This window comes from Mirounga leonina, unplaced genomic scaffold, assembly GCF_011800145.1.
Source record: "Mirounga leonina isolate KUSES-001 unplaced genomic scaffold, KU_Mleo_1.0 Mir_204, whole genome shotgun sequence".
NCBI classification, from domain to species: domain Eukaryota; kingdom Metazoa; phylum Chordata; class Mammalia; order Carnivora; family Phocidae; genus Mirounga; species Mirounga leonina.
In genome coordinates this window covers 4,403,894-4,416,256 of record NW_023270513.1, presented here as the reverse complement: position 1 = coordinate 4,416,256, position 12,363 = coordinate 4,403,894, and the positions used below count along the sequence as shown (strand labels likewise).

General features: G+C 37.8%; 1 protein-coding gene across 1 annotated transcript; it reads left to right on the top strand.

Annotated features, from left to right (window-relative positions):
* The first annotated feature begins 723 nt into the window (after window positions 1-723).
* Window positions 724-2,839, top strand: NAP1L2 (nucleosome assembly protein 1 like 2). Its single transcript, XM_035028643.1, has one exon. It carries the CDS (start codon window positions 1,127-1,129, stop codon window positions 2,513-2,515), a length of 1,389 nt encoding a protein of 462 aa, XP_034884534.1. The 5' UTR covers window positions 724-1,126; the 3' UTR covers window positions 2,516-2,839.
* The last annotated feature ends 9,524 nt before the right edge of the window (window positions 2,840-12,363 follow it).

Below are 12,363 nucleotides of genomic sequence, written 5' to 3'. Positions count from 1 at the left end.
CCAATGGCTTGAGAGCCAATATCCAAAAAGAGGAAGAGACAAGTCAGTATTAGGAGTGAGTTACTGATAAGACTGGTTTATTGTCTTGTGTGTTCACTTGTCAGTTGGATACAGCACTTTGGATCTTTATCACGGGCCCTATTTCACCCTAACCCTCATCTAACCACCTCTTTTGTCCCCCCTGCCACCCCAGGAAATGTTAGGAGGCATTTCCAATTTAAAATTACTGCTCACTCACCATATAGCTTATGGAAAATACAGTAAAAAACAAAATATAGACTATTTAAATCACTGACAATTACACCATCCTAAGATCAAGATCGCTGATTTTTTAAGTGTTTTCCCTTCTAGCCTATCTTTATAAATACCCCCGCCCCACCTCTCCTCTTTCCAGAGCCTGGGGCTAAAATCAAAGGGACAGATTTAAGATGGGTGGATGCCTTGTCCTCTGGCCTTGTCCTACATTTTAGATAGTATTTTTTTAGATTTTTTTTTGATATTATAATACCAGTTACAAACTGAGAGAATAAACAAATAAAATCTAGGTTTCTGAAAACTCGGGAGGGGGTTGGAGGATAAGTGAGAGGTGGATGAATCAGCTATATTAGAGAACCTGGGAAGGTGAGCAGAGCTGGAAAACTTGCTAGATCTAATAATTTATTGGCTCAGGACTTGTCAATCGCCCAGCCCAGCTAATGAGATTAGAGCAGAGTCGTAGGGGAGGGAGGGAGTGACGCAGCCAACTCTTTGCCGGGAGAAAATCTAGTCAAGAGACAGCTGCGTAATCATATTGCGGCACCGTTTTTTTCTTGCAGCAGCTGCTGCTTGCGAAGGATCCGCCCACTGCAGCTCTCTGCAGTCTCTGGCTCGCTCTTCCAAGGCTGACCATCGCCACTCTCTGCACTCAGCCTTGGCTACGGTTGCCTCTGTCCGCTTCTCACAGCATCAGCACAGCCTTCATCCCGGCAGCAGCCTCCACCGTTACTCCCGCAGCCCAGACACTACTGCCTGTTCCACCTCTGCCCCAACCACCGCCGCTTCTGCTATTCCGGTGAGTCTTTCCCTGCGGAGGCCAGGTCTCCTTATCTTGGCGGTAGCCACCTTACGCGTTACGGTCCTTTGAAAAATGGCCGAGTCAGCCGACCACAAGGAACTGTTAGAATCTAGTCAAGAAGAGGCTGGTAATAAGGTAATGATGGAGGGACCCAGGGAACAGCCGGAGCGCAGTGAAGATATCGCAGCTGGGCCTGGAGATGATAAGGAGAGCGGTGAAGAAGCCGCCGCTGGGCATGGGGAAGAAGGCGGAAAAGGTGAAGATGCTGCTGCTGGGTCCGGGGAAGGCGGGGTAAAAGATGAAGATACTGATGAGGATTCAGACCGTCCAAAAGGACTTATTGGTTATCTTTTAGATACAGACTTCGTTGAAAGTCTACCTTTGAAAGTTAAGTACCGTGTGTTAGCCCTCAAAAAGCTTCAAACTAGAGTGGCCAATCTAGAATCCAAATTTCTGAGGGAATTTCATGGCATTGAAAGAAAGTTTGCTGAAATGTATCAACCCTTATTGGAAAAAAGACGTCAGATCATAAATGCAATCTATGAACCTACAAAAGAGGAATGTGAATACAACTCAGACTCTGAGAACTATGATGATGCGATGTATGATGAGGAAGAGATGTATGGTAATGAGGAGGGCCTGATGCATGAGTATATGGATGAGGATGATGACTATGAGGGAGATTATTATGATTATGCTGTTGAGGAGGATGATGACGATGACGATGACGATGATGATGATGATGACATTGAGGCTACTGGAGAAGAGAATAAAGAAGAACAGGATCCTAAAGGAATTCCTGATTTTTGGCTGACTGTCTTAAAAAACGTTGACACACTCACTCCTTTGATTAAGAAATATGACGAGCCTATTCTGAAGCTCCTAACAGATATTAAAGTGAAACTTTCAGATCCTGGTGAGCCTCTCAGTTTTACACTAGAATTTCACTTCAAACCCAATGAATATTTCAAAAATGAGCTGTTAACAAAGACTTACGTGCTGAAGTCAAGGCTGGCGTATTATGATCCCCATCCCTATAGGGGAACGGCGATTGAGTATTGCACAGGCTGTGAGATAGATTGGAATGAAGGAAAGAATGTCACTTTGAAAACCATCAGGAAGAAGCAGAAACACCGGATCTGGGGAACAATCCGAACTGTAACTGAAAATTTTCCCAAGGATTCATTCTTCAATTTCTTTACTCCTCATGGAATCAGCTCAAATGGAAAAGATGGAAATGATGACTTTTTACTTGGTCACAATTTACGTACTTACATAATCCCAAGATCAGTACTGTTTTTCTCAGGTGATGCACTTGAATCTCAGCAGGAGGGAGTAGTTAGGGAAGTTAATGATGCAATTTATGACAAAATTATTTATGATAATTGGATGGCTGCAATTGAGGAGGTTAAAGCCTGTTGCAAAAATCTGGAGGCAATAGTGGAAGACATTGATCGCTAAAAGCAAAGTGTACTTGGCCTGACATTAACTGCCCTAGATCGTTACTCAAGATATAAGAAGTTAATTACAGTCTTGTGTTCTGAATTTTTTCTTGTAGTGTCACTTAAAACATAGGTCTCAGAAGTATAAGGGAAATTTAAATACTAATTCATTTGATCTTGCATTTTAGTAGTAGAATGCTTTCAAGAAATGTAAACTGTGGTAGATGATTTAAAATATTAATATAGTGTTGTGTAGTTGAATCCTTCTAAAGTCCTTTTATCATGTAGTTATTAGTCTGTGGCTGTGAATATTATCGGAACTGCTAAATGAGGTCATTTATTTGGAAAGAAAATCTTGGAGAACCAACCCAAGGTTTTCTGCTGTTGTTGTTGTTTGTTTTTTATATTTGTGTTTTCTTAGTCCTTTATCTAGTGGGTTTAATTCTGTTGTACCTGCTTCATTTTGCAATAAAAATACAGTAGAATTTAAAACTTGAATGCTTAAGAAGCCTGCATATGGTTAAGAGTTTCAGGCAAAACCACATTTATGGTTAATAACAGCTTGTCCATAGGCTCTTGTATTTTATGTGACCATGATAAATAATAAAACTTAGTTATATTGAGGTTGGTGTTTATCAGTGAAGTGTTAATCACAGTACTCTCAAAAGATCACCACATATTGTTCTGTGTAATTTTGTAAACTGTAATCACAGTGTATAATTTCTCTTCCTATAGTACATTTAATCATTCATTGGAAGTAATCATGTTACCATTTTGAAGTTTTTTTTTCATGTTCTTTCACTGCGAAATAAAATAAATAAAAATTTCAGAGTGTATCCTGTTTTAAAACTGATCTTTTTTTTCTCATAAAAGTATTATGTTCATTGGAAAACAGCTGGAAAATACTAAAAAACACATTAATTAAACCAAAATCCACATACCCACTCCCCAAAGATAAGCACTGTTAATGTCTTGACTTATTTTCTATTATTTTTCTGTGTTTAAATATGCATGCAGGTTTACTAACACTATATTTAGATGTGCAAAGAAACTCTCAGATTTTTTTTAACTAATCTAATTTTAATCCTGAGTCCACTTCCACACCCCAAGTTTGCAGGGAAACAAAAATCTCAGTTTTAATCCAGTAAATTTGCTATTTCATAATTTAAACACTGTTATAAATAACAGGCTCTTGTATGTTAGTCTATAGTTCAGATTTACCTACCCTTCCACAATGTCATCTAGATGTAGAGGGGCTTATATTGTTTTATGACGTTGGTGGGGGAGTGCACTGACTGGGGAAATAGGATGTGGTCGGTTAGAGAGCTGACTTGTCTCAGAGCTGACCCTGCCTTCTTCATATGTGGAAACCCAGAGGTTTGGCTTCCCATTTTGGCAGACTCTGAAGGTCACATCTATCCCTCTGGGAAAAACGGAATTTTTAAATCCCTTCCAAGCCATGTGAGATCTGAGAGCGGCTAGGAAGTGCTAACTGTGTCTCGTTATTGCTGCCTATCCACTCTTCCATCCCAGGTGATTGTGATGTGATCCCACAGAATTATAAGATGAAAGTGGAACAAAAGCTCTTCTGCTTGTGACTTATTCCTCCATTATTGAACATGCCTCCTTCGGATTTTGGCTCAGAGAGGTAAGTTTATAACACTGCCTGATTTTCTTACCCCTGCCTCATCTTTACAATCAACTGAGGAGGAAGATAGGGGCGTTTTCTTTCCATTTCCTATCTGGATAGGACCCTCCTGTAATATATCTTTCTCCCAGGGACAATGGTAAATGCTCACTTGCTTTTCTCTGGGGTTGCAATAGTTGACAGGGTATAGGGAAATAGAAACAACTTAGTACTATAGGGGAACCTAAATTGGGAAATACTTCCAATGTATGCTTGATAAATATAAACATTTTCATACTCTTCACCACCCTCAATCTTGCCCTCTGTTAAATTCCTGACCCTCCAACCCCCCCAACAAAACCAAGATTGGGCCTCTTTTAATTGTAGTTACTGTTACTGTGCATTAAAAATCAGAAACATGGGTGTATCTCTCCCTCTATTTTACAGAGGGGGCTAAGCATCTTGAAGTCCCTCCTGTCCCTTTCTCTAGCCTCCATGAGATAGAGCAGTAAAACTGCTTCTGACCTTTGCTTTATCCCTCATGTCAGTGGTGTCTAGCTAAAGACCATCAAGGACATACCCATAGTTGAACAAGGACATGCCCAAGTTGAACATAGTTGAACAAGTTGAACATACCCATAGTCTCCGTCATTGCCATGAGAGAGAACACACATCCTAGGGAGACACTGTATGTTATCAGTAAGTAAGTCTTAGAAAACATTGTGGAATTTGGGCTTTGGTTGTGTGATTTGATGGAGGTTCTGTGGAAGTGGGGGTTTACTCTATATTATAGGACAATTTAATGGTTGGTAGTTCAATAAATCTCATCCATAGGGAGGAGAGACTAGAACAAGGATACAGCTGTAATTGGTAAGGAGGTCGTAGCCATTCATTTTAGCTAGAATGGCAGTGGTTTTTGGGATTTTGTGAGTGACACAGTGACTTTGTTTTTGTCTGTGCTTAGACAAAATTAGGTGGCCTTACTTTGTCTCATTTTATTACAGTCCCAGGATAACCTTGTTTGAGGTTGGTATTCTATGAGATGGTTTATATTCAATAGAAGAATAGCATGGCCTAGCTGTGTGGACCAGGCCAGTTTCCTAATGTCAGGGACTGCTTTTTATATTTCCTTCTCTTTCACCCCTTCTCAGGGATGAAATTTGAGGCTGTCATCACTCCCTTAGCTTGTGTTGGGATGGATGTTCATTTGATTTGGGTTTAGACTAGTGTAAAGGAACTTTAGGCTTTGAGGGTAGGCCATAAGTTTCAGCCCACATACTAGGATTTAGTGCCCAAGTGTGACTAAGAATAGGATTTTTACCTTAATATTTTTATAATTGTTCTTTAAAAAATGTATCATGTATACAGTCCTGAAAGGGTTGTTGAGGTGGCTATTGGGCCTTGTTAGAAGTTTGGTATTTCCCGGGAATATACTGAAATACCTAAATACAATAAAATTCCATTTTGGGGGTACATAAAAATTTATAGTGTAAATTGTAGTATTTAGTATTATATATCATATGGTAGAGTGGTTAGTCTTTGAAGCCAGGCTGCTTAAGTTCAAATCCCAATTTTGTAACTTATTAGTCTGGTGACCTTGTACAAGTTACTTTATGTGTCTTAGTTTTCATATCTGTAAAAATATAATAATTGCATATCTACCTCATAGATTATTATGAAGATTTAATTGATTTATATGAAGTGCTTGAAATATGCAAGGCACATAGGGAGTGCTGTATAGGTGTATCTATGTTATTTTATTACTAAGTTTATATCTGTGAAATATTCAAAACTGGTATACAGTGAAAGTGCAGCAAATTTTTATTAAATTATTAATAATTGTCCTTGTAATTTGTTTTCTAATTTACAAAAAGTGAAAGAGTATACTCTGCATTTTAATAACAAAATCTCCAGGATTTCTGCAAGTATTAAGGAAGATAAGTGGCAAATTTAGCGGCGGTACTTAAGATACTGACAAGCCTGGTTAATGATGAGGAAAATATAGTGACTATGGTGTTACTTCCTCACCACTGAATGCATTCATTATCTTCGTAGCTGTGTACACCAAACTCAACACTCACCACAGGCCATTTGTTCACTGGCCAATGGTGCATTATTAAATTAAAATATTTGGAAACCAGAGAAAAATAAAATACAGAAAATAAGAATCACAAAATTATATATCATCCATAGGTACATAACAGATTTTTTTAGTTACACAGATATATGCAACGTGTAGCTTATTATTTTAAAGCATATAATCTTTAAAAAATAATTATAAAGAATAAGTTTACATGGAACACATTTCTGAAATATATTTTCTCTGAATTTTTTTTTTTTGTCAAATAATACAGGTTTTAAAGTAAAAGAGAAAAGTATGTCCCAAAGTAAACAATCTCAGCCTGTTTTTTTTTTTAACTACTCTAATGATCCATCTGTTGACCTGTTCTCAGGGTGTTTTAAGACAATAAAAACTCTCCAGGTCATGCAGCCAACGGGTAATCACTGCCCTCCATTCTGCCTGTGCACACACCTCCTCACTTCTCCTGGCTCTGCAGAGGTTTGCGTGTGCGCGCGCGCATGTGTGTGTTCACGTGCGGTCCCGCATGGGATGGGGTAAAGTGGGAAGGAAGTTAGGGGGGGAATGGTCATTTGTCATAAAGGACCCTAGCCCCGGTGAAACTTCTCTATCAGGGCGTGTGCGAGAGCACATGGGGGCGGGGGAGACGGGGCTTAATCATCATGGAGGCCGCTACTGTATCTCTCCTCTTCGGCCTTTGTGCGCGCGGTCGTGCGTGCGTGCGCGTGTGCGCGCGCGCGCGTGTGCGCGCATGCTGGTCAAAAGGAATGGGTGAGTCGTCTTCCCGGCTCCGGTGGTTTACGAAACCATATTGTGTGTGTAATAGTGCCTGTGCCGGTAAGAAGAAAGGCAGTTCTGGCCGAGGCATACCCGGGTCGGGGTGCTGTCTGTGGCTTTGAAGGAGGTCGGGAATGGAGGCGCGTTCTTCCACGTTGAAGTCAAGGTCGACTTGTCTGTCTGCTAAAGCGAAGGTACCCAGAGGGAAGGCAATGATAGGTGGCAGCGTGGAGGGAGGGTCCTGGCGTGGTTAACATTTGATCTGACCCACACCTGGGGGAAAGAGAAACTTAAGGGATGACAAGAGGAGAGTCCCAGAATTGGACAGTGTGGGAGGTTTTGATTTCAAATACCTGCAGAATAGATATCCTTTTGGTTGATGAAGTACAATGGCACCTTGGGCCCAGGACAGATTTGGGTCAAGCGTATATAAATACAGGTATGTACATCTATACAGAAGTAGTGTGTATACAAGGAGTATTACTGGTTCTGACACCTACTGAGTACTTCAATGTCAATACTAGTGTAGGCGTACTTGGTAGAAGAAATCAGTCTGTAATATGTTAATCATCTGTTTGCGATTCACTGCTTCTGTAAAGTGCAGAATCTGTGTATTAATTTAAACATACAAAAGGTTCAGCATTCCAATCGATTGTATCACTTGACGTGAGAAAAAAGCTTTCCAACCAGTCTTATTTGGTAAGATTGGTGTTGAAATAAAAATTTCACAAGGCAATTTCATGAAAATGGTGAAAGATGGCTGTATTTTTACATTTTCTATTTCACATTAACATGCTCTCAGACTCTTTCATACACACACACAGACACACACACACACACAGCTGGATGATCCAGAGTGAGAGGAAGCTCATGGTCAGAAGGATTCACAACAGGTGGAACCAGTATGGAGTGTTTTATCATTTGATATTTCTACATCAGCTATCAAGGTGAAAGGAGGTAATAAATATTGACATTGTGTCTATGTATGTGCATGCTTGCATCTGTGCATGTATGTGCATGTTTTAACGCAGAATATTTCAGTAACAAGTAGAAATGATATTTACACCATAATCTTTGTTGTCCAAAATATCACTTAGAGTTTGCCAGGAGTCCTGTGGATAAGGGAAGAGTGAGTGGTTTGTGATGAGTTCCCTTTCTCACTGTGATGAGGTACTTTCTATTTTACAGCTTAGAGGAATTGAAAAGGTGCTTATACTTACTAAGATACGTATTAGCCAATTTAAGATATTTGCATTTCATGGTCAAGTATTAAACTTGCATACTCTTTCTGTATGTTAATGTGGTATTTTAGAACATTTCAGAATTACCTTCTCACTAGAGTTTGGATCAGGGTGGTTATCTCCATTTTTCAGATGAGAAATCTGAGATATAGACGTGATTTGCCAGTACCATTCAATTAGTGGTGCAAGAGTTCATATCTGATCTCATTGCTCATGCTCTTCATCACGCTATGCTGCCTTCAGTGAAACTGATGATGAATGTATTGCTAGTTTGCTTAATATCAAAATGCCTCTACCCATATTAAAGCTGCTTGGTACTAGCATAGGAATAGATATTAACATATTCCTTTGTCAGATGTGTTACCTCATTGATTTAGAATATATGATAACAGCTAGGCTGAAGGTTTTTTTAGAAAACTCCCTACTGTAGTTTAACAATGTAAAAGTATTACAGGAATGAAATCTCATTTTCCTTTAAATATTCTATAGTTTAGGCTGCTAATCTGACCTATTCTTGCATGGGTTTTAATTTAAATTTATTGCTGTTTTAAACCTCAAGTTTTAAATCTCGGTTCTTGTTCCTATTGTGGAACTTGTGATCTGGGCCACCAGTTTCCATATCTATACGATGGAGATAATTAATAGTGCCTAGGTCATAAGATTCTTTTGATGATTCTTTGTGATAATGACTACCCAGCACTTAGCACAATGTCTGGCACATAGCAAGCTCTAAAACATTAGGTGGTTATTATTATAATAATCATTTTCACTTCTTAGGATTGTCATGGAGAAAAAAAAATCATAAGGTTGGTTTGGTACATAGTAAGGGTTTAATAAATTATAGCTACTCTTTTATAGCTTTATATCCCTGAGGTGATCACAAACAAGAGGATTTGAGGTCATTTTCTTTTGTCATTTTCTCTTTTTAAAAATTTTTTTATTTGAAATAATGAGAGACTCACAGGCAGGTACAAAAATAGAACAGAATTACATGAGCCCTGTAGGTTTATGCTTTTTGCCAGATTTTGGAAATTTTCAGCTTTTATTTCCTTGAATATTTTTTCAGTTCCACACCATTTCTCCTCTTTTTCTGGGGCCTGGATGACATGATGTTAGATCTTTTATTATTGTTATAGATGTCATGGTTCTGTTCATTTTTTCTTCAGTTTATTTTTGTTGTTCAAATAAGGTCAATTCTATTTATCTGTATTCAAGTTCACTGATTCTTTCCTGTCATATGCATTTTGCTATTGAATCCATCCACTGTATTTGTTTTATTTATTTTTTCAACTTTATTTCTATTTGGTTCATTTTTATAACTTCTCTTTCTTTGCTGAGATTTTCCCTTTTTCATTTGTTTCAAGAGTCTTCATAATTGCTCTTTGAAGCATTTAATCATAATTGCTTTCAAATACTTACCAGATCATTACAATACTGAGTCATGTTGGTGTTGGCATATGTTGATTGTTTTTACTCATTCAAGTTGTGATTTTTCTGGTTCTTGATATGATGAATGGTTTTTTATTATATCCTGGACATTCCTAGTATTATGTTATGAGACACTGGTTCCTATTTAAATCTTATATTTTAGCAGACAGTCAGCCTGTTTAGGTTCAATGTGCAGGTGTTTTTGTTTTTTGATGACCTTGACAGTTTTGAGGAGGAGAATCAGTCAGGTACTTTTTAGAATACCCCTCAGTTCCACTATGGTTGTACCATTTAATGGGGGTTTCAGTTTCTCTACATCCTCACCAATACCTATTATTTTCTGTGCTTTTTAAAAATAATAGCCATTATAATGTGTGAAGTGGTATTTCACTGTGGTTTTGATATGAATTTCCCTAATGATTAGTGATGTTGAGAATCTTTTCATATACTTCATTGCCATTTGTGTATCTTCTTTGGAGAAATGTTTATTTAAATCCTTTGCCCATTTTTGCATTGGGTAGTTGTTGTAGAAGTTCTTTGTATATTCTGTATATTAATCCCTTATCCCAGATCTATAATTTGCAAATATTTTCCCCCATTCCATGGATTGCCTTTTAACTCTATTGATGGCATTCTTAATGCAGAAAAAATTTAAATTTTGATGAAATCTAATTTATTTACATATTCTTTTGTTCCTTGTGCATTTGGTGTCATATCCAAGAAATCATTGCCAAAGCCAATGTCATGTGGTTTTCCCTTATATTTTCTTCTACAAGTTTTATGATTTTAGCTTTTACACTTAGGTATTTGATCCATTTTGTGTTAATTTTTGTATATGACATAAGATATGGGTCCAACTTTATTCTTTCACATGTGGATATCCAATTTTTCCAACACCATTTGTTGAAGACTGTCCTTTCCCAATTGAATGATTTCAGCATTTGAAAAATTTGACCATTTTTGCAAAGGTGTATTTTCGAGCTCTTTATTTTATTTTATTGGTCTATATGTCTGTCTGTATGCCATTTTCACACTGTTTTGATTACTCTAGCTTCATAATAAATTTTGGTATCAGGAAGTATGAGCCCTCCAAAAGTATTCTTCCTTTTCAAGATTGTTGGCCTACTCAAGATCCCTTGAGATTACATATGAATTTTTGGATGAATTTTTCTATTTCTACAAAATTGTAGTTGGGATTTTGACAGGGATTATATTAAATCTGTAGATTGCTTTGGGTAGTATTGATATCTTAACAATATTGATTCTTCTAATCTGTGAACATGGGATGTCCTTCCATTTATTTCTGTCTTTAATTCTTTTAGAAATGTTTTGTAGTTTACAGTGTACAAATCTCTCACCTCCTTGGTTAAGTTTATTTTATTTATTTTTTATTATTTTCAGAGGTAGAATTTAGTAATTCATCACTTGCATATAACACCCAGTGCTCATTACATCAAGTGCCCTTCTTATGGCCATCATCCAATTATCCCTTCCCCCCACCGACCTCCCCTCCAGAAACCCTAGAGTTTAATATCTCATGGTTTGCCTCCCTCTCAATTTTTGTCTTATTTTATTTTTCCTTTCCTTCCCCTATGTTCATCTGTTTTGTTTCTTAAATTCCACATATGAGTGAAATCATATGGTATTTGTCTTTCTCTGACTGACTTCACTTAGCATAATACCCTCTAGTTCCATCCATGTCATTACAAATGACAAGATTTCATTCTTTTTGATGGCTGAGTAATATTCCTGTGTGTGTGTGTGTGTGTGTGTGTGTGTGTGTGTACACACACACCACATCTTTATCCATTCATTGGTTGATGGATATCTGGGCTCTTTTCATAGTTTGGCTATTGTCAACATTGCTGCTATAAACATTGGAGTTCATGTGCCCCTTTGAATCACTATGTTTATATCCTTTGGATAAATATCTAGTAGTGCAATTGCTGGGTTGTAGGGTAGCTCTATTTTTAACTTTTTGGGGAACCTCCATACTGTTTTCCAGAGTGGCTGCACCAGTCTGCATTCCCACCAACAGTTAAGAGGGTTCCCCTTTCTCCTCATCTTTGCCAACATCTGTTGTTTCCTGACTTTTTAGCCATTCTGTCTGGTGTGAGGTAGTATCTCATTGTGGTTTTGATTTGTATTTCCCTGATGCCGAATGATGTTGAGCATTTTTTCATGTGTCTTTTGGCCATTTGCCTGCCTTCTTTGGAGAAATGTCTGTTCATGTCTTCTTCCCATTTCTTGACTGGATTATTTGCTTTTTGGTGGTTGAGTTTGATAAGTTTTTTATAGATTTTGGATACTAGCCCTTTATCTGATAAGATAAATATATCAGATATTTATCTGATAAGATCTTCTTGACTCTTTCCCTTGCTGTGCAAAAGCTTTTTATCTTGATGAAGTTGCAATAGTTTATTTTTGCTTTTGTTTCTCTTGCCTTTGGAGACATGTCTAGCAAGAAATTGCTGTAGATGAGGTCAAAGAGGTTGCTGCCTGTATTCTTCTCTAGGATGTGGCTGAGGTCAGAGAGGTTTCTGCCTGTGTTATTCTCTATGATTTTGATGGATTCCTGTCTCATATTTGGGTCTTTCATCCATTTTGAGTTTATTTTTGTGTATGGGTGTAAGAAAGTGGTCCAGTTTCATTCTTCTTTATGTGGCTGTCCAATTTTCCCAAAACCATTTTTTGAAGAGACTGTCTTTTTTTCC